The sequence below is a fragment of the Chaetodon trifascialis genome, chromosome 14, assembly GCF_039877785.1.
Source record: "Chaetodon trifascialis isolate fChaTrf1 chromosome 14, fChaTrf1.hap1, whole genome shotgun sequence".
Classification (NCBI taxonomy): Eukaryota; Metazoa; Chordata; class Actinopteri; order Chaetodontiformes; family Chaetodontidae; genus Chaetodon; species Chaetodon trifascialis.
Window position 1 is genome coordinate 17212867 of NC_092069.1, and position 23662 is coordinate 17236528.

Sequence of the window (23662 nt, forward strand, 5' to 3'; positions counted from 1 at the left end):
GAGAAAGAGAGCAGTGGACAGCAATAGAGAGGGCAAGTACACGACAAATAAAGACAGGAAAAAGGACGCGCTGAGGGGACACAGAGGGTGGGGAAAGATGGGAAGAAAGAAAGCAGGGGAAGAACAGAGAAGTAGTAGAACAAAGTAAGTGTACACCTCAACTTGGCCAAAAACTGTTGGTGAGGTAATCTGTCCAATATTACAAAAACAGGACATAAAGTATCCAAACAAAATAAGAGAAATTGAAGTAAGAATAGCTCACAGATTCTTCTGGCAATAATGTTTTTATGTGTGGGGCTTTTGTGTGACTGGAATGGACTGCGTGTTTACTTTCAACCCAGTCTGTACTGGGATGCCAGTCAAGGTCTTGCATGTGCCTGCTTTCAAGTGTTTGAAGTTAATCCCAGCATTCAGGCCAGAAGACTGAAGCATTTTATTGTTGCTTTGGCGTCTGGAGTGCAGGTGAAGAGCCTAAGCTTGGACCTAAGCTTGCCAGTTATTTGTGTAACCAAGAAGTTCATGTGTGCATGGTTGAGTAAATACATTATCACCTGACATGGCCAATCATGGTCACATTCTAACCAATCAAATGACATGCAGTAGTAATCAGTATTGGCACAAGTGTCAGGAAAGGCACATCTGCTTCCTGTGGTAGAACAGTTTAAGTAGTCAATTTCAATTACCCACTTATCACCTCCAGATCATTAATCAGTGGTGATTTATACATAACACGGTTTTAGTGTTTGCTATCCTCTGCTCTCCTGGTTTCAGGGTTTCAATAGGTGACTGTGAAGTACATGTCTCAAATGTATTATCAGGGCATATACAGACCAAATGGCTGGATAAATGAGTACAAAGAGTGTGAGGATGTGAAGAAGGATAATGACGAAAGTGCAGGACAAGTGGATGGTTGGGAGTCAAAAGTCATGCTGCCTCCAGGCCTGCTCCAATCTCTACTATTGGAGAGTGAATGGAAGGTAAAAAGAACACACACACACACACACACACACACACACACACACACACACACACACACACACACACACACACACACACACACACACACACACACACACACACACACACACACACACACACACACACACACACACTCTACAGGCAAAGTCAGAAAACAGCACTGAAGGAGGAGAACGGTGATGCAGTCTTGCCGTCTCAAGCAGAGGTCACCAAGTCAAGGAAGCCAATTAAAAAGATGATTAACATTCATGTGGGAGATGCAGTGTCTACGTGCAGGTAGCATGGGCCCACCATTCTCTTGCACACACACACATATATAATGAGAGCAATGAACAGTGCAGTCCAGCCTGTTGTAACTGTGGTGTCCTGGGAGGTGGAGATCAGGAGGTTAATATGATCCAATCCAGCTCCTTCATTAGCCTGATGAAGGTAATAACAGCCTATAGGGACAGAGGCTGTCAGGTTGACTAAAACTGTCCACCTACTGCTGGCCTGCAATGCCTCTAAGCCTACCTGAGCTGGCTGGCAGAGTGCGAGAATACCTACTCTTGTCATTCATCATATTTACATGCACAAATGTACAGTATTCATGACAAGAGTACATGTCAGTCTTTTTCACTTAGGGTGCTGTCTGCATCTGCCACCGCCTTTTCTCTGCAGGTGTACTTGGGGTCCGAAATTAACACCCGCCAAGTGCCAAACGCAGGTTGATTTTCCATTTGGCGAGCAAATCTTGGATGGCTATCTGCCGGAGGTAAATGTTTGTGCCAAAATAGTCTTAATCATCATAGTGCGAAATACAGTTTTGCCGCCACAGTTACTTCTTAAAGTAAGAATTCCATAAATCTCCATGCAGAGTTGCAGTGAAAAGACAGACAAAACAGATGTGTGCTGCGATTTACTCTGAGGTACAATGATTGGGTTAGGGAAGAGTGACTGATGTAAACTGCACTTTTTGATTAAATTAAAATTTTGTCCTATATATGTAGGAAAAGTTTGGAACAGACCCCAATTATAAGTTTCTTTTTTTTTTTCAGTGAAAATGAAAATTGGGATGCGATAAAGGTAATTTTGCACTAATCATGAATTATATCACAATACCAGTATTTGTCAAAATAATCGGGATAAGATTATTATTATGTTTTTTACTGTATCGTGCAGCCCTACAAGATTGTGATGTTTTCAGCAATATCTGAGGCCTTCTTGCTCACCAGAGCAGCTCCAGAAGCTTTCAGTGTTGATATGATAGTGCTTGTGGCGTGTAACCAATCAGAACGTGCTGTGGACGGGACATTGAGACTATAGTAGCAAATGTTAAAATTAATTCAAGCCTAACCTATTTTTCCTGACGTCAGCAACCTGCTAAGCTATCACTTGCTGCTGGTCAGCTAGCATTAGTGAGTGAGGAGTCTGATGAGGAGGTTTAAGTTGATTAAAATGAACATCCAATAAGTTTACATAACCTTCAAATTTACTTTTATGTATGATCCTAAAGTAAATTTACTAACACTGTTGAGATCAAGAGCTTTTGTGTTGTATTCAGGCTTGAAATGATCAATTGATGAATTCATTCAAAATAATGAAAGATTTTGTATTGTATTCATCAGATTTTGTTCTGGCATAACATAATACCTCATTATCTCAATGAAATGTACTGAAAAAAATTAAATCTGACAAAAAAGGCAATTTATCTTTTTGGCCAGAAGAAAACTACCTGGCAGTTGGATGTTTTCATCTATAACCTAGTTTCATCAAACCTTTTGTCCTTTCAGGAACCAAAGGCACATAACCTCTCACATACTGTGACCATTAAGTTGCTGTTTTAAAGTAATAACACTTTGGTAGACACAAATGCAATTCAAAGGCCTGCACCACCCAAGCCAATCAATCAAGCTCAGGAAGAAATGAGAAATCTGTTCTTATGGATATGGCTGGGTATCATGCATGACAGAAGACGTGTGTGTGTGTGTGTGTGTGTGTGTGTGTGTGTGTGTGTGTGTGTGTGTGTGTGTGTGTGTGTGTGTGTGTACAGGTAGATTAAGAGTAAATAAGAGGAGAATGGTAGTGATAGGTAGGCCTAACAGAGAATAAACATCATTAATTGGAGAGGCACACATGGATGGATGCAGCCAGATGGTGTTTTGTACTCATTTGTCAGACACTGCTGACAGAGAGGAGGAGAGAGTGAGAGCTAGAAAGAGAAAGAAAAACAAAAAGAGTGTTTATTGATCGCAAAGTCTGTACACTGCTGCCTAGAACAGACTTTCACTGTTTAAATCTAGCTCTGCTTGTTCTGCATCATCTTCGCTCTGTGCCTTTCCTGTCTGAGTGGTTCTGATGGCGCTGCCATTGTAGCACTCTGCCAAGCCGGATGCATACTGGCGAGTACAGACACAACACCCCGCAGATCACCAAACTTGGCGTCCATTAAGGTCCATCTGTCTGGCTTTTACAAAAACACCATCTACTGTATGCTCATCCTCAAAGGTGGTCCATAGCGGAGAGGAGAGGAGAGGAGAGGAGAGGAGAGGAGAGGAGAGGAGAGGAGAGGAGAGGAGAGGAGAGGAGAGGAGAGGAGAGAGATGAGAAAAGACAAAAGGCTCAGGGGAGCAAAAGACAGGAATAAGAACAAAATAATGGGCGTACAGGTTTGCTCAATAGAGAAACTTAGTCTTGGCCTAGAAAGACTACAATGAGACTATTGAGCCAAACATGGCAAGTGATGGAGTGCTCTCAGTTTGCCATCCACTGCCAAGGCATTTATGAAAAAAGGAAAGCAGAGTAATGAAATCATCTCACAATTTCTACAATGTGGATTGGATTTACATAGGTGAAAAAACAAAGAAAAGCTCAAAGAGAATTTTTTTTTTTAAAAAGGTGGGGTGGTGCAAGAGAGAGATGGGGGGGGGGGGGTTGGTGGAGCGGAGCAGTAAGCTGGAGGAGGAAAACAGGGGCCGAATTCCCAACATGTTGCAAATAGAGTGCAGTGCTTGAGGCCGTTGATCTGCTCAGGCTGCTGCTCACTTTGTTCTCAGCAAGGACAGTTTCATTCAGGAAGACATGCACTTGGCTCTCCAGGGCCAACTAGTTCTTTCTTTCTGTGTGCTATTTTCCTTTAAAAACCTAACCTTTCCTGCTTCTCGGGAGCTCTATAACTGTGTGTCTGTGTCTGTTAAGAGATTCAAGGCTAGCCTGCAACCGCTCTTAATGTGCTGTAGGTACCCTGTGGCAAGTTCCTGCTGTCACTGCACTGAATCAAATGTAGAGCAGTGTAGATAGCATTGTCTCCAGCCTCCTTTATCTGGCAATCTAAAACAACTTAAATAGCATGGTGTTGCTTCAGTTCTCGCTGTAACATATACAGGATTCCCAAAATAATTTGCTTTACATCAGTGGCTGCAGATCAAATAATAACGTTCACAAAAGACCAGAATCAACAGACGTTTCACCAGAGTAAAAATTCTGTATGTAGCTGAGTTATGACTACAGAGCAAAACAATCTGATCTCACAAAAAGCACGAGGTGTACTGGGGGGTTGTTTCCAAGGTAACGTGTTTACATTTACATTTTAGGATTTAGCCTGCTTAGAGTATTTACAGTGCAAGTTGCAGCTGAATGCATCAGAAATGTATGTTTCATTTTCTAGATCAGCAACATCATAACTGAAAAATAATGCAAAAGTCAAAGCCTTTGCACCCTGACAATCCTATCACTAGAAAAAGAAAAAAGCAGAATGGCTTCAGGGACCTAAAGGGAATCACAGGCATTGACTTGAATTAGTTATGATCACCTCCGGCGGCTGCAGCCGTGCCCCGTCGAATTTAGGGGTTATTGTCACATCTGCCAATGCCTTTCCTGCAGAAAGGTGATGGATCTAAATATGTGATCATACTGAGTGATCGCATCGCTGCTCGTCACCTACATGTGACAGCAAAAGGCCAAGAGCATCTTATGACTGCTGTGTAAAAAGTATACACAAAGCTCCACAAAGGTGCAACATGCTGAAATGTTTCAACACATATAGAGGAGCACAGCAGGGGTGTGCTCATCTGCTCCGAGTGATTTTTGGTTGATTAACCCAATTAAAGCTGTTTGCCATGTTACACATTTGGCCTTTAATGAGTATTACAGTGAAACTGCTCTAAAGCCAAAGTCTTAAAGTTATGTGACCCACTGTGCATACAGTTGCCAGATCAAGACATATCAGCAGAAATTCTGTGTTGGCCATTCATGTTCGATATGGGGAGTATAACTCAGCGAAGCCAATTAATCACATACAGATGAAATTCAGATGTTGTTGTTGATCTGTTTAACTGAGAGCAGATACATATTTGCGATGGCACCATCATTCTATATAATCATTGCGTATACACAAGTAACATTTTCTGTCTCTCTCATAATTGGCCAGAGTCTGCTGTAAATCACAGGACAACATCTGCCTCCAGGGCAATCATTATTGCTCTCCAGCTCTTCTAGGGACAGAAAGGTAAAGTGGAATGGGCCGGCCAGGGTTTATGCAGACAGCTCTGCAAGTATCTGAGTGGAGGTTACCTAAAGTGCAGTGGGGCTCTGCTGGCGGCTCAGTTTGAGGGCCTTAACCAAGGACTCAAGGGATGAGCGGAGCATTTCATTTGGTGTGTATGTGTATGTACGTGCATGCATGTGGAAGTATTTTTCTGGGCATGCGTATCCCTGTGTGTGTCTGTGTGTGCTATGGTGTGCGTGTGTGCTAGGGCAGGATCAGTGGAGTAAATCCACACTTGAAAGAGTAGCTCAATCAAGCTCTCCCACCCAGCTCTCTCTCTCTCCCTCTGTCTCTCTCATCTCGGCGATGTTCCCCTGCTCCCAGTTCATGGAGAGTTGAGGAGTTCACAGAACTTGAGAGCAAAAGAATGATAGTGAGGGCAAAGTGGAACAAGTGTGGGACCTTTAACCCACCACTACCTTCTTCCAATTGTCAATCAATCTGAGTAAGGAGCAACAGTCAATATTTGCTCGGCTAACATGTCAACCACTGAAATTAAGAATGGATTCAGGCAAACATAATGTATTTACAACAGACATACTCTCATTGAATTTAAGGTGAGTCACACTTGGTTGCTCACTGTCCGAAAAATGTCAAAAATAGTAATGGCATATTGTTATTGCAAATCATAGCTAGATAGTTTGGTGAACTTCAACAAATCCTCTCAGCTTTTAGTGATTGGACTGCTAAACAACATTCTATGTATAACTGTCTCATCACATAAATAAACATTTTAAGACTGACTGTTGCATCACTGTGAATTTAGCTTTGCTGAGTTAAGTATATGTATTTAAATGCAAGAAATCCTGGCTCCTAATCCTGAGTGTGTCAATTATGAGATTATTGAAAAGAAAAACCATCATTATGAAGCCTTTAACTTCAATTTATCACCACGTTTACAGACCAAACAACCTTTTGGTTATCAGCCTATTCCCTGTGCTTCCCTTCTGCAGCTGGGTCCTCCTCAATGACAAGTAAAGCCTGTTCCTTGACAGGGAATAAAAAGCATGACCTCATTTTGTTTCCTGTACGATTTAATAAAGGCGATTTCACGCTGCCAAATGTGGAAAAGATGCCCTTCATTAGAACAATGCGTACTCTGCGTGTCCATACTTTAATCCAATCTACTTTAGCATGATAAAGGGCATTACTGCCAGCATGGCCTACTGGCCACCCACTCATGACGTATGCATGCACATGCAGGCAGTGACATGAAGAAAATATAGTGCACTAAGGGGTTTCATGGGTAGACTCAGACCAACTCAGCATTTAGGGACAGGACCAGTGGACACTTATTCTGCCATACTGAAGCTACGGGCTTCTGCTGACATTTAAATTTGTCATACCTTAGGCCAGCGACAGACCACTGAGGTAAAGTGCATTAAGAGTTTTCCCCCTGATCTAAGCAGTATAAAAGGTCAGATCTACAACAGAAGCCTGCACTTCGTTAATATCTCTGATCAATACGCACTAATGAGGTATTTGATAAAAGAACTGAAATATGTTCAAAAGCAAATATTAACTGAAAATATGCTTTGGAGTAAAAGGCCTGACTATTTGGAATATATCTATATTACAAAATGAGGCAGGGACATTTTTGCCTCAAGAATCAAAGCATTTATAGGTGAATTTGATAGGCTAAGAAAAGCACATAACACACAATGTCTATTTAATGGAAGGATCTTTTCATTACATTTAAATGAACAAAGATGCGTTGCTTGAAGGAAAAATGGCCTCCGGTGGACTGCAATGGGTCATTAATTAGCTCTATAAAACTCTGATTTGAATTAAGGGTAGAGTGAAACTTTTTATGAGCAAGATTTCATTAGTGTCTCCACAGAGCTCGAAGCTGCTTTTCTTCTGTTTGAGAAATAAAAGAGGAGAGCTTCTCCTTAACCCGATAAATGGTTCAGATACGGAATTAACAGACCATCTTTAATGCACTTGTCAGGCTGCAAAATGCAAAGAGATTTCTAGAAAAGTGAGGAAGCTATTTTTGTGGCAATCCATTCAGATGAGTGTTAGCTGCCGAGAGCTGTCATTGACTTGAAAAGGATGCCAAAAGGGGTTTTTGTTGTGCATGTGTCTACACATGTGTGTTAACAATGACTCATTCTGCATCACTTTTTACAACACTGCTGCTTCCAGAGATGGTTTTCATCCTCAAGTTTGTGTGTGTGCATGTGTAAGTGTGTCAACATCCTGTCTGTGTGCATACAGGCTGTGGAGATCTGAAACAATCCTGCACTCAGAAACAAAACAAGTGCCTAAAGAAGTGACAGGCAGGCTGAATGGAGACAAGCAATCCTTAAACAAGAGGACATGAATTGAAGTGCTTTCCACATTGTCAGGCTGGGCTGAAGCCCAGCTGAGACAGACAGGGAGGAACGATCCTACTAGACAGGACAGCCCGGCATGATGGCACCTCGTGTCAGATCTTACATCCATAACAGTACAGTTCAGATGAGCTGAACAAAAAGTTATAGTTCGTGGTCCTTGATATAGCCATAAAGTTAGTCTGCATTTTCATGTGATCAGATGTAGTTTATCCTTTTCAGGCATGCATATACAGTAGATGTACCATCGTCCCACAATTTGGCTGTCCTGTCCTCGGGCCCTCTTCTATTTGTGTATTCGTACATTATAATTAAGGGGTCATCCTCCTTGGGATGTCACTTGCGCAACGGCTGAAAGCATCATAATTATGCTACAGGAAAAAGGCTGATAAACTGTAATGCAGCTATATCTACGACAAACATCGTCCTTGCTGCATCTGTTTCTCCCAAAGTGAGAGAATGTAAATGAAGCACACATTTAGTGAATACAGTCCATAAAGGAAAGCAGGTTCACAACATTACCGTTCAAACACATCTCTTGTTTAGCCTGGCATTGGCTGGCCCCATTTCTGCAGACCACCAAAGCCTGTGCATTGCCACCTGATGGCAAACCTGGGCCGTCAGCTGCCCTGTCCACCTGCTCACCACGGTTAACAGGGAAAGTACACATCGCATGCCAGAAAACTACCAGCAGCCATCACCAGTGGCACAGTGTATGAGGAAGTTGGGGCAGAGGGAAGCGGAGATGAAATGTGGCAGTCACAGGAGGTGTGTGCAGCTAGCTATGTTTTTCCACTCCATTGGGGGTACAGCCAACCTGTTCACTCGGTCTATATATGGAAGTAAACAGGATGCTAACAGTGGGATAGAAGCGGTGTGCCATATGTAGCCCCACTATCCTGTTGTTTGGACTAAGATTGTTGAGCATGGAAAGACCTCACTCAGCACTACTGAATCAGAGCTAAACCATGTCCTTTGTGTCAACCTCCTTGACACAAACACGACTTGTGGAAAGCATTAAATAGCTCATTAGGCCATAGGTCGCTACCACTGTGTGTGTGATGTGTGTACATGAGCCTGTGTGTGGTATGTACTCACAGCAGGTACAAGGAGCTTCTTGACCTCCTCCACTGCTCTCCTCATCTTGATCTCAGCTCTGGCCTGTGAATCTTCCACTGTGATCAGGACATGAAGGTCTTCATTTAGGTGTTCCCAGTTTGGTTTCCCTCTGTTCTGCTCCTCCTGGACAGAGATAGAGGGAGAGCAAAAGAGATGGTGAGTGAATGTGACAGTGTGGGTGTGTTGGAGCACCAGTGCAGTAACACGGCATATCAGAGGAAGCGGAGGCGAGAGGCAGGCATACACAGAGGACGACGGGGCCTGTGAAGAAAGGCAGGATGACAGGAGCGGCCCTTTAGTCAGCTATTTAGCTTTAACTTTGAAAGGACACCCTTCTTTAATAGATCCCTCGCTTCACACAGACAAAGACGACAGCTAGCCCTGCAGCAATTAATATCAGTGAAAGATGGATGGGTGGAGGGATCAGAGAGAGATGGATGGGGATTTTTTTTAAGCCACACTAACTTAACTAGTAGGAATGCAATTATGAGACATGGATATAGTTCAAAGTGCCGCAGGATTTTGTGTGAAGGTGTACAAGCATGTGCCTCTGTCTCGGACTTGCATTGGGCAGACAATGCTGTCCGTGTAACAATAGTTCTCTGAGGGAGTCTTTTCCCCTCCTGAAAAGGCTGTGCCAAAGCACTCAGAGGGCACCAAATTGTACCACTAGCAGTACCTGAAAGGAAAAATGGTCTGTATTCAAAACCAACATCACTGCTCGATAGCCTTTCAACACTGTTAAATGGGAAGCCGTTTCAAGATTTGAATTGGTAAGGCTGAGGTTGGGAAATGGTGCAAGACCTTTTACGTTTTTCATGTGCCTCTGTGAAAAGACCAGTCAAGCCTGACTCCTTTCTCAAAAGGTAAAATGGGATATGTATAGACAAATATAGAGTAGCCACACATTTGCATTTTTCTTTTTTAAAACACCCTTCACCATTTAGCATAGGTTCTTTTCTCCCTTTTCCGGTTGTTCCTCTGACAGTAAATGTTGCGAGCAGACACCGAGAACGCTCTAAAAAGCTTTTGAGGTTGTATCGCATGTCACTGTACGACCATGAAAGCCAGTGGATTGAAAGCTGACTACTTCCCCCTGAGGTGAGCAGTTGAGGTCTAGGTTCTCTGAAGAAGACATAACCTGAGTCTCTGATGTGTGACACCACATTAAAACACTGAAACTGGATTATAATGTTACGATGATACTATGAGATTTTATGAAGACAAAACAGGATGTCAAAGGGAATGTAGCTCAAAAATATTTCCAAATCATCTCTTTTGGAAAGGTGGTGAGAGTCCCAAACCGTCTGCTGCATCCAGGCTTTCTCCCCACCTGCTGTTAGTGCAGGTTTGTACAGACTATTGATGAACACAGTGTCGTTTAACCCCCACCCAAACAAACCACCTCAACTTCAGATCACTGCTCATTTATGAGGAGCGAGCCACTGTGATGGTGTCTAATTACAAACCATGCATTGCAGTGCTCTGCAGGGGGTCCACCTGACATGATTTCGATACACTCAACATGCACCACAAAGTGAGAGGGAGCACGCACTCACTCACACACTCACACACACACACACACACACACACACACACACACACACACACACACACACACACACACACACACACACACACACACACACACACACACAGCCTAGAGCTTCAGCTGAGTGCCACCCACCTGCTTTATACTCCACAGAGACCTGTTGCCATGGCACTGCTCTTTACAACACACACACACACACACACACACACACACACACACACACACACACACACACACACACACACACACACACACACACACACACACACACACACACACACACACACACACACACGCACACGCACAGAAAGTTCAATATTCCACTCTCGTTTTCCCCTTTTCCACACAGGGGGGAGGGCCTAGTTTCAGCAGTCTGGCCATTATTTCACCATGGCTGTTTGCTTATGGCCTATTAGGGGACATGGGGACTAGTAGGTGACTCAGCATTTTCTAGAGGGGACACAGACAGACAGGCCACAAGAGCTGCCTCTGTATGCAGGACACTGTATGAAAGCACATGGTAGATAATAAATGCACTTATTGACAATTATTGCTCGAGCTGATCATGTGTCTATATGCTCATGCCAATGCTCTGGCAGATTATTATTTGCTTAGGAATGGTCAAAGAGATCAAGGAAAAGAGACGTAAGGGCACATGCACACACACACCAACACACTCCCACACCACCATGACTACCTGTGAACAAGGTCACTGTGTGCCCTCTGAGAGAAACTGACAGCATGACAAACACGAGTGAGGGTGGAGGGGGTGGCAGATTGGGAGAGTGAGAAAAGAGAAGGGGTGAAAGCTAAAGGGAATACTGGGAAGGCCTTTGAATAGAATATCCACACTGGCCAACATCAAATGCCATAGCAATAACCACATGCCAGAGGGTAATGGGTTTTGGCAAAATATGTAGCATGAATAAATAGCACGGACACTGCATCTACAAACACCGTCTAAGAATAGGATCAGTTATGTTGCCTGACTTCCATCGTCTGCACAGCACCTGTTTGCCTGCTGGCTTTCACACTTCTCAGCTTGAGCCCAATAAACTTTAAGGCCTCAATTCTCACGATGGTTGACACCACATGCAAAAAGGTTACAAAAATAAAGTTTTTTCCTTCCCTCTCTTCCCTTTTTTCAGGTTGTGCTAAAAACAACATGAATGGCAGTCTATCTGCTTGTTCACATGTTACTTTATCGATCCTGATGGTGCTGTAATTTTGCCTGGCCCCTCTGCAGGGAAGTTAAACTACAGGGTCACCACTGAAGCTGGAAGCGATTTATAGCATTGCTCAAGGACACATAACGGGCTGCACATTTGCACAAACAAAGCTCTAAATCCTTGGAATTGTGACTGAAGGTCAGTCTGACTTAATATAACACACTGCTACCTAAATAGGATTTTGGGCTATGTAGCGCAACACTTTTGTCCTAGCACTGTGCACTTTAGCGGTCATAAATGAAACTATTTGCACTATTTCAGCTCTACCTCTCCCACTCTGAACAGTCCGTGCTCCTGATCCTAAAGGACGTTCCCAACTGGGGTCAATGCAACTCAGGCTGAATGCCAGCAGGCCAAACAGGTGCAGTGGGGAGCTACATGAAGGACAAGAGAGGACAGACAGGGTTGCAGAGGAGACGGACTGCCTTCAAATACCAAAAGATTCACTAAAGAATGGATTGAGAATCAAAACACAGCACAATTTATGCTTGATTTGGGTTAGATTTCTTTAATTATAGCTCCAGTTAACAAAGTTGTAGGGGGCGCTACACCTTGTGCTATTTGCCATCTTTGTGTCCTGAACCAAAGCCTCTCCTCAGAGCCATTTCCAGGTCTAGGTCAGTTTAAGCTTTAAACAAAACAAGCAGGCATGCCGCAGCGCCAACAGGTCAATCAAGTTTAACATATTGATTGCCAATGTCACACATTAGGTCTTATTCAATAAAATTTGGAAGGGGTGCTGTGGCACTGTCTATTGGCTGGCAGAAGTTAAAAGTCTGAGCCTGAGGCCTATTGTGCACTGCCATGGACTGCGCTGATGTCACAAATTTAGAAATCATGTGTCCAGACAAAAAAAACAAAAAACTGAAGTCATGTAACAGGCATGCAGCGCATTTCTCAAAGTGCAAGTCAGAAAGGACACTTAGTGAGGCTTAAACTGAAACAGTTGTCTATGGTGCAATCTCATGCTGTGTAGTAACCATAATAGAATTAGGGAATTGCTTTTCAAAAAGGAAGGGGCATCCCAATTCTTCTTGTGCAATAGTCGATATTTAACAACGTACCTGTAATTTAATTGCCGTTATTCCTGCTGTTGTTTTGCATTAAGCACAAATGTAAGAGTGAAAACCAGGGGGACTCAAGCTGCCACGTTTGATGAAAGTTTGATTGGAATGTGGCTGCAGGAGCCTTTTTCCTTCCAGCTGTTTATACAATCATCAAAAAGATGTAACACACAGGCTTCACCCCTTTTGGCAGTTTCTAAAAAGGAAAGAAGAAACTAAGAAAAAGCTCCCAAATAAAAGAGACTGGAAGAGAGCTGAGTGTAGTGGTGTTTTAAACACATTAAAAGAGGTGCTCTCTTTGAAATTAGTGTGTGGCCCATCCTGGCCTCTCTACTAATGTGTCAATGAAAAAGTGATAGCCAACAGTCTCTAAGTACATGCACATTCCAGTAACTTCTCTAAATATTCATGCCATTTTCACACTTATCATTCATTTGCTCTTGTTCAAATCAGGTGGTGAATTTGTTATTAAAATTCGATGAATTTTCCTCCGTGGTTTGGTTTCTATTCACCTAGAGAAAAATTCAAGCAAACCAAAATGCATCAATAGAAAGCAAATGAAAATGTTCACTCAGCTTATTGGTCAGATATGTCTTATGGGAGCAAGAAATTAAGCAGAGGAAGAAGGTCCTGTGTTCTAGCCAAGCACATATTTCTGTGAGAGAAACATTGCTATGTGATATAACATGACTCAACAGCACAGTTGGCATGTGCTCATAATTGTGGTATCTGGGCAATATATTAGGCAAAACTATCCCAGCATGGTGCTGAATGCACTCCGAGGAAAGGACCGGACCATTTGGGACCGGACCGGTGCCACCTTCTCCCAAAGGTGTTGTTTTGATACGCACCTGAGTGTGATTACCGTGGTCACACCTGCCCAAAGGAATTACACCAAGGGTCAAAACAAACCAGAGCCCAGTTTAACTGGACTGAAATGTGCAGGTGTGAAAACACCCTCAGTCACCATCAGACACCTTATATTTGGTCTTGTCCAATCAGAGTGTGAAGAGCAGTCTTTGGACAGGTTATTATCCTGTGTTCATCTCTCTTGTGGCCCATTATTTAAGATGAACACCGAGACAACTTCCACAAGCAACTGTAGCAGTTGTAGATGTTGATTGGTCTTTAAATATAAACAAAAAATCTAGAATAAAAGAAACCCTCTTTGATTGCAGCTAAAGAAGTAAAGGCTAAAAAGGAGGGGGATATCACGAGTCAGTGACAGCAGGCTTATACATCACTTATGGGAAGAATTAGATCACAGCAGTCAAAATAATTTGCACACAAAATATTGTATGAGACAAGGGAAAAGGAGGCATAAGCTGTATTACGCAGGAAAAAACTACATGTAACAAAAACAATTAAATCAAAAGATTTTGAAAGGAAATGGAAGTGAAAGATAGTGTTCAGGACATGACCTAATTATAAGTATTGGATGCTGTTTGTACCACATTTTCTCTTCACCTGCTTCTTTCCTCCTTATTTTCTACTTGATCTGCTTTCTTCTCTCACCATTGTTCTTCATTTTACTCTCCCTCTCCCTCTCCCCCTCTCTCTCATCGCATAGCTCTAGTGAGCCGACTCCCCGCCAGGCAGTGCGGCCCAGGAGGGAGCAACCAGCTGAATTATTGAGAGCATAAAAACGCTGCCGCTAATGGATCCTGAATAAACACACTGGCTAAGCTGCTCCCGCGGCTTCCTCTGCTGCCATAGGGCATCAAGCTGAAAATACCGAGGTTGAGGATGCAGCGACTGGAGGCTACGGCTGAGGCTTTGTCTGGGGCTGAACCACATTTATGACAATCCCAGGCCATCCAGTACATTTTGGGTTACAGGAAACTAACCTGATAGTAATTCTTGTGATTTATTGAAAGTGGGTGCAGAAAGGATATAAAACTGGCAGACCATTGAGTGTTTTTTTTTCCTTTGTCATTTCCCAAGCTTAACGTACTAAAAATATCTAAACCAGACACCGGTGTAGTCTAAGGTGAGAGACAGAAAGGTAGTGAGGAAGAAAAATGGAATTTTAATGGAGGAGGATGAAGAGCATAAAGCCTTGCCTTAAAAGCTAACAATAATTTAACTAAAGTAGCAAACAGGACTATTTCAGAAACATTTTGAAGATTGAGTTATTCCCTGAGTTCATTTCATAGCAAAACACTAGGAAGAAAAGAAATTATTTTGCTCATCTGTATTTTTGTATAAATATTTAACTGCAGCGTCGTAATTGCACAGAGTCTTTGACAGGTCCCTCCATACAAACTGCCACACGTCATTAAGTTTTAGGATGGTATGAGATTATGAAGGCAATCATAGATTCGTTTGTGCTGAAAAAATGTCTGTGTGAGTGTATGTTGGTTTGTACATGCTTGAGCTTGTTCTATCCCACTTAACTGCTCCTGGATCCAATCCCAAAGAAAAAAAACCATAGCAGAGAGCCTTCATCTTGTTCTGTGATAATGAACATACTCCAAGGGAAATGAAAAGAAGAGATAGAAATTAAAATACGAATGGAGGAGCCATAAAAAAAAAGAAAGAGGGTGGAAAAATGTTGGCCCTGCAGCAAACTGGAGCTTCGAAGATTATGACTCAGCTGAAAATCTGTGTACATCTGTGTGTGTGAACCTAGTTTCTGTTACGATGCACTGCTGAATGTGCGTGTGTGTGCGTGAAGAGAAGGTGATTCCCACACGGAGAGGGATGAAACGCACTTGTTACTGACTTATGGAAATGCATGTAATATAGCACCACTGCCGGGCAAATCAGAGCAACTAGGAGATAGAGACAAAAGGAGAAACGGGGGAAATTTAAAAACAAGGATGCAACTCCAAAAGGTATCACTCAAGGGAGGGGAAAAAAAACAAAAAACAGAAAAACAGCCAAAAGCAGCCATTATAGCATGGCTAAAACCCATGGGTAAAACATGCACAGATGCTTGAAATACCACAGTTTTCAAAACCGTCAATTTGTCCTCACAGTAACTTCAAAGTGCATCACCAAATCCCCTCAGGGATGCATGCAAGTTGCTGTAGCATTCAAAGTTTAGACTGTCATTGTTTAATCATTTGCTCCGGCTGAACGGTATGGTGTATTAAAATTCAATATGTAGGCAACAGAAATACACTATATATCACCTCTGTAGGCTAAACAGACACACAGGACAAGTCAACATGGTCTGACTTTCACCAACATTACTTCGCGACAGTCAGTTAGTTTGGATTTCCAAACCCTATTATGTGGCTGCTTAAGGCCATAACATACTGTGTAAGATTTTGTACAGATATACAAATTGCAGGTAAAATGACACTAAAGGTTTTTTTTTGTTGTTGTTGTTGTTGTTTTTTTTGCATAAAGTCACCCCTTGGGTCTCAGGATATACAGACACACAACATTAGCCTTTTATGTCTCCAACCTGAACTCAGTGGGTCCAGAAATAGAGGCTGCCCCTGGCCTTAACCGTCTGCTTTGCTACTGCTGTCTGTACTTTCCACTGCACAGCATTTTGCAGCCTTATCAGTTGTCAGACTGCAGCTACCATGCAGCCACCAAGCATCAACTGAGTGTGTGTTTGTCTCCTGTTTCTACAGGGCTAGTGGGATGTTCTTGGGCGACAACAGTCTCAGCTAGTTTCACATTATTGCATTAATATCTCAAGACATGTGGAGAAAGAAAGAGGTGAGTTCTGGTTTAATAAAATAAATGTAAGGCTTTTTTTTCTTAACTAATGTGAGTCGAGTTTTATATGATGAGTAACATAAAACACATTAAACACACTGGGCACACTGCCACGCTGATGAGCTTACCTTCTTCTTGTCTCTCATGGAGCTTTTGCCTCGCACCATGATTTTGCATCCCGTCTCCGCTTCCAACTGTTTGGCTGTGAGTCCCCGAGGGCCGAGAATTCTCCCCACGAAGTTATACTGCAGATACAGAGAGAGAAATAGACTGGTGAATATAGAGTAGTCAGAGAGTATACTGACATTTAAATGTCCTTTACATCAGCAAGTCACAGAGACTTGTTTGGCAATTAAAATGTATCAATAACAAGGGCCGAATTCAAATGGTCATCTTGAATTTGCTCAATATAGGACAACAGGCAGTATTATGTAAACATGCACATCCACGCAGACAAATACATGCACAGATTCCACTATCCCTGAGCTTTTGGGAGCATGACATCAGCTTTGCTGGACATCACACCTCTGCTGCTACTACTCACCTACACTCACCACATCAAATTTACCAGATGACACTTTCTGCCTTTCTAGGACAAAAAGAAGGCAGCTGCCTCTCAGCCATGGTCTCTCCTACAACATTGAATAAGCTACATTAGTGTTTTGAGAGTGTTCAAGTGTTAGACTATTAAAAAAAAAAACTATTTCACTATTTTTAATGTTTCTCTACCTGGCTTGATTTCCAGCCACAGTGGGGTTGGCTTGCCCCTACTCTATCACCTCCACTAAATGTCAGAATTGTCCTAAAAAGAAAACAGAAAATTGACTATATGAAACTAGACTGGGTGAGAATGGTGGGAGGGAAACAAAGGGAAAATAGAGTGGAGAGGATGTTGAGAGGGAGGTAAGTTGTGAGGTGAGGTAGTGTACTTGACACAATTCTCTTATCAAGGCCCCCCTTTCACTGGTGTGTGGCTTTGGAGCTTTGTACCAAAAGGAAACGTATTTAACGACGTAATCCTCTCCACTTGAAACTGGCTTCCGACGGGATAAAGGGAAAATGTGTCGAAATAATCCAGCACAATTTTCAGCCAAAATAAAAACAGAAGGAGAGGAGAGATGGGGAAAGGGGGAGCACAGTGATGCAGAAAGAGGTAAACAAACCACCCGTTTAAACAGTGCACACGGCGGCTGGTGGAGAGCACGATGGGTAAGAGATCTGTGACACTATTAAAATGGGATAAAAATGTCTAAACCTGAACCATTCAAATGCTCACTGGCATAGTGGAGAGCTTTACTGGACAATGAGAAGCACAACTCTATGCCTCTTGAACTGCTACAATGAGCCGTGACACTGCTGCATTAAATTCTTAAACGCAGTCACATCTGCTTACGCACTCCATCGCATTAATGCCTCTGTGAGATCCAAAAGGCCATCAGAGAAGTCACATTTAATTACAGAGGGATTACAAATTTAACACGATGTTGGTGTATTTCCCCTAAACCACGAAAACAAACCCTGGTGAAGACAGTTAAAACCTCCAGGATGTTGTTTTCTTTGTCCCTGTCGCTGGGCTTGCCTGCAACCATTGCCTGTCTGTCTCTGGCAGGAAAGACACACTCTGTGATGCTTAAGTCCCTGCGGATGATCATAGCATGCAGATATACAGACTTTATACATGTGCTTCTCTGTCACAAGGCTACTGTCTGTTTGGTTAACTCGAATCAAGGAAACTGGTGGAGGGGCTATTTGGGAGAGTGTGTGCGCCTACTTAAGGATGTAGAGGCACCTGTCCTCGGAGGTCAGCCACCAGTGATGCACGGTGGCCTGTTTCCGACTCATGCATACACACACATACACAGACAAACACACAGCCTCAAGAAGCACAGGAGAGAGCTGTCTGTCTGTATCACAGCACCCGCTGCAGACAAGGGTGAACCCCAAGCTCTGGGCATTATGGTGGTGCTGTGGTGCTCCTACACTACACACATAAAGAGACATGGCCTCTGACCTACTACACAGAAGCTACAGTGGCAATGTCCAGGGTTTTGTTACGCAACCTACGCTGCTAGCAACTGCGGTACCATATCTGAAAAATGCTAGCTGTCGTTTGGCGCACACACCTACAAGGTATAAAAATTTTCTATATTTATACGTTGATTTCTGTGCACACGTGTGACAGTTGCCACCAGCCTAACAGACTACAATATCTTTCCTCAGTCCAAATCCCATCAGATTTACAAACCAAGAATATATTTAATACATAGTGTAAATGAACTACAGAGAAAGTTCCAGATGTTAAATAGACAAGAGAGGGGGAAAAGGTATATCTGAAATGTCCTGAAATGTTACTGAAAGAATATTTAATATTCTATTCTCTGTCCTCTCATTTTGTTTTTGAGTGGGTGGTGTTTCTCTATGGACAAGAATATGTTGATAACAACTGGACTTGACAGTGATCAGGGCCTGATGGGGGAAAGCTCAAGAGAGAAAGGGTTAGGGAGATGATGACAGAAGAGGAGAAGGAATAAAGTCATGAGTGTCTTGTTTTTCCAGTACTAGGGGAGAGCTACATGAGAACAAGGAGGGCCGACAATGCCACCACATCCTCACAGTTGTGTAGATTTGGAACTAAACTCCATCTGATAGGGCACTCAGGGATACAGGGTTATGATAGGCCATTCCATGCCTTATGGGTGAAGGCTGCTGTACAAGTGGTAGATATGTTTTAATGATGACAAAGGCATGTGTGTGAACTCGCGCGAACATGGGTGGGGGCACGGCACAGTGTAGGCGTTGTGCCTGGCCAAGCAGTTACCACAAGTTCCACTCAAACGCATCCTCAAAGTAAATTTAAAGGCAAACCAACATCAAATGACTGTGTTTCTGCTTCAAGCGTCTCTCCACAATCTGGCAATGTAACAAGAATTAACACCATCTCATCTCAGTCAAACCTCGCCATCAGAATTATAATTATATCGTAAATAAAAATGATGCCACAATCTTTCTAAAGCTCATATTAACTGTAGTACATGGTGGTCTCTCTACTCTCTGGCTGCGTTGAAGGTTTGACATTCTTCTCATGGATGTTGATATGCCGTTAGAAAAGACGACCTCCATTTTAAGCCACAGGAATGTAGAGACAATGGAAAGCCAAGCGGGTGAGTTATCAGAAGGGTGCAGGGCCATTGAGCCTGCCAGGAACTCCACTCAGTACAGCCAGAGGAGTAGGATGGATACAGTGCCCTCACTGCCAAATACACTATCCGCTCTTCACCTCCTCTTGCGAAACTATCTAGCCTCCTCCGTACCTACTAAAAAAAGCTAGTTTTCATCTGCTCTATTCCTGCTATTACATCAATTCCACTGGCTCCCCAGACTGAGGTCTTTAAAAAGTCATGTCTGGGAAACACCACGGCTTGTCGGCTGTATTTCCAAAGCTCCGCGCCCTCTATGAGATCTTGAGGCAGTCGATAGTGGCAGGGTGGTTTGTTGAAATTTAAGAGGCTTTTAAATATAGATAATTAATACAAATACACTAAGTGTCTTAATACTGTGTGAATGCATGCATATCTATCGTCTCTGTTTTATGATGCACTGCTCTTACCAGTCATCTGGTAAACACAACACATACAGAAACAATGTGTTTTGCTGACTCGGAAACTCCCAGCATCCTCTTATTTCCTCTGCTTTACAGCATTTGAAGATTAGAGGCACTGGGACCCTTTGGTGGACAAACTCTTTTCCTCACTTCTCTGTTTCAGTTTCATTTTATCTCAGTTTTCTCAAAGTTTTTCAAACAAACACACAAATACAGAGAAGCACACACAGTATATACAAACATAGTTTGTGTGTAAACATGGAAAGACAGACAGATGCGTGTGCACACACACAAACACACGCACACAGACAAAGCCCCCTTCAGGACAAGGGCTTACACTGACATTAAAGGGCCTTTGTTTAGCCCCAGTTATCGCTACTCCACAGGCGGGTTATGTTGTGAGCATATCTACGTTTACGCCACAGTGTGTTTTATGAGTGCGAGTGTGTGTGAAACCACAATGTACTATATGGAATGAACTCTTGCAGACACCCTCAGCACCCAGAGCTGACTGTCGCATGGGTTTTTGTGCATGTGCATTGTGGTTTATGTGTGAACAACTGAGAAACAACAGCAGTTCCACCAACAATGCTCAGAGAAGCAGAACAATTGTGCCTTTGACGGCGTTTGTTTGTGATGGTGGGGAGACAGGAAATGAGATCACGCTGAGGGCTCTGGCTGTGTGCGCGCAGAGCTTATCGAAGAGCAGGGCCAGGCCGGGAGGAGAATACCAATCACTTATTAGCCAGCCTTCAGGGGCTTATGGAAATGAGGAAACAGTTGATTCAGTGCAATGTATCAAAGCAAGGTGGAATCTGTTGTGGTTACACCCAGCACTGCCATCTCCTCCCTGCTTTCTGTCTGTCCTCATCTTTTTTTCCTCTTCCTCGCACTCATTTGAGTCTAACCCTTCTTTAATGTTACAAAATATTATTGTGAAACAGCCCATACCAAAATAATGGCTAACCATTATTGCAGCAAAACTCGCCTTTTCCTCATACCTGAGAAACCTTCCGTCTCATTTCACTCCAAGTTACAGTGTTTGGAGGCTTCACAGAGGGCACAGAGGTGAACACTGCTATTGGCTGCAAAACACCTCTCTTCTCCTTCCATGCCTGCTCTTTTCAGTTTCTGGGAACTGAGAAGGCTTCCTTTTACTCAGGATCTTACCTTTCCTCTTCTGCATATCTGTCATCCTCCCATGGTGCATGGGTCTCTCACAGCACAAATCAATGCTTCCTTCTGACTACACAACCTCTCAAGCCACAAGCTGACTGCCTTTCATCACTCGTTCATCTTTGGGCAGATATGGTCCATCATTCAATTAATCCATCTTAACCTTTACTTTGTGGCCTGATCACCACAACCCAACCATATATTAGCACACAGCAACTATACATATCTTTTCCACGCAGTAAAAGGACAAGATTTTTATGCTTGATCGACAGGAGGGACAGAAGAGGTGAGGCAGGGGCGATGAAGGAGTGAAAATTAGACTTAGATTCCAGCGGTGACATTTTCGCCTCAAAGCCCTATAGACTTCAAAGCTCTCTATTCAGCACATCCAGCATTTAGCGCCTAATCCATAGCTCCTTTGATAATTCTGTTTGGGTTTATTTTGGGGTTGCAGGCAGGGTGGAAATACAGAGCAGAAAAGACGGAGAGATGGAAAGCGTAAAGATTGATGTCGTCTGGAAGTTTGGAAGACATGAGTTAAGGAAGCAGAGAGCAAAGTTTGTGAACTTTTAGATAAGTGAGGAGCACACAGAGAAAAATATATTAAGTGGGAAGTTCCTAAATAACATTCAGTCATTCCCTCAATATTCATCTTAAGTATCAGTCAATCACAAGTCATTTTGACAGAGCTGAGAAATCTGTGGACAAATGCTAGCCAAGCTGTGTTACTAGCCACCTGTAACCCTCTCACCCAGCGGAGGAAGTAAAATGGTATCTACTTTAGATTGGTCACGTCTGGCCATTACCAAAACCTTTTAGTAGAAAATTGTGTTAGTTCAGGCAAAGCACTCAAGTCGCACATGCATCAGCCATCAGCTAATTTCACTCACACCTCAATATCATTGGCTCCTACATCGGATGACTGGCAACCAACTGACCAGTAACAGCCAGTCCTATTTGTACAGGTATACAGAAAGGTATTTAGAACCTGAAAGTTGTGACTATCATTCAGCTGGAACTGTTACCAGCACCACTTGATCACTACCCCAACTCAATGCATTGAAGCTTTGTGGTTTACTTCTGTACATGTTGTTGTCACAGCTCTTTAATAGCATAATGGGACAGATGTTAATAATGGCTACATTTATCGTGAGATCCTTTCCAAATGTCAGTGTGAGTAATGAATGTTACCATTAATACTGCACACTGTATATCATTATGTCATTCTTCTTAAACTCAAAAACATTGCTAATGGTCTCAAAAATCTTGCATCAGTGGGATCTGGACAATCCACACAGACACAATATAAGATGATACTTCCTCCCTTGTGCAGCCTTTGGTGCCTGTGTGGTCAACCTGCTTCCTTTGTCCTTCATTCTCTGTTTTCACCTCTCTCTGCTTCTCATCTTAACGACTGTGGAGATGAACAGGCCAAGAAAGCGCTACACACCATCCACTTACAGTATACAAGCACAAGTTGGTAGTAAGCAAGCAATCATGGGCATTAGTGCAGTTATAAATACACATCTAACAGCTTACACTGTTGCCCTTCATCATGTTAACTGACTACAACAAATAGAGTCCTCTGTTTAAATTATCTTTGTAATTACCCTCCTCATCAAATAGCTAACTAGAAAACCATCCGTTCATCAAATTATCATCATCATGCATGGCTGGCTAGCAAGAGATATCAAAATCCTCCACTCTGCTGCTCAATCAGTGAGGTGAGGTGAGGTGAGGTATGGGGCAGTACATTTCCAGGACTGGTAATGACTTAAGGGGGTCAGAAGGATATCAGGAGCCAGCATGATAAGTGATGACACCCTCATGGGAACAAGCTTAATGACTTTCTCTGTGCAGAGAACTGGCTGGTTTGGTCCGGGCAATTTTACTGCAGTGAAACAGAAAGGTCCAGGACACCCTGTCAGCTCAAATCACCAGAGCCTCTTTTTTTGGTATCTCAAATTTGTGCACTGCAGTCGAACTGAATCACTGAAGCAAATTTTTCCACCTGCTAAAAAAACCTGACAAAGCAAACGCACATGTGTGTGTACACACACACACACACACACACACACACACACACACACACACACACACACACACACACACACACACACACACACACACACACACACACACACAAACCATGTTGAATGTTCCTAGACAATTTGGAGAGTAGGATTGAGTGAAAAGCAAACTAAATTTAATCCTAATTGTTAGCACTGAAGAACACAAATATACTCAATTCATTTTGATTTCATTTTTACAGCACTTTTTTACAATACTGACTTAATATTTGAGCAAATATTTAAGATTAGTTCATAGTATTTTATTCTGTGGAGAATTTTGTTCAGCAGTCTGTCAGCACTGAAGACTACTATTTTAAGTTTAAAAATTGTGA

At 42.8% G+C, this 23662-nt stretch overlaps 1 protein-coding gene across 7 annotated transcripts in view; it reads right to left on the reverse strand.

Annotated features, from left to right (window-relative positions):
- Positions 1 to 23662, reverse strand: part of qkia (QKI, KH domain containing, RNA binding a) — a 79253-nt gene that overhangs the window by 22129 nt on the left and 33462 nt on the right. For all 7 annotated transcript variants that reach the window (XM_070979795.1, XM_070979800.1, XM_070979797.1 and 4 more), the window contains exons 3-4: positions 16610 to 16726; positions 8938 to 9081 (exon numbers count right to left, since the gene is read on the reverse strand). In XM_070979795.1, the coding sequence (XP_070835896.1) occupies positions 8938 to 9081; positions 16610 to 16726 (261 nt within the window). The remainder of the gene's footprint in view (positions 1 to 8937; positions 9082 to 16609; positions 16727 to 23662) is intronic.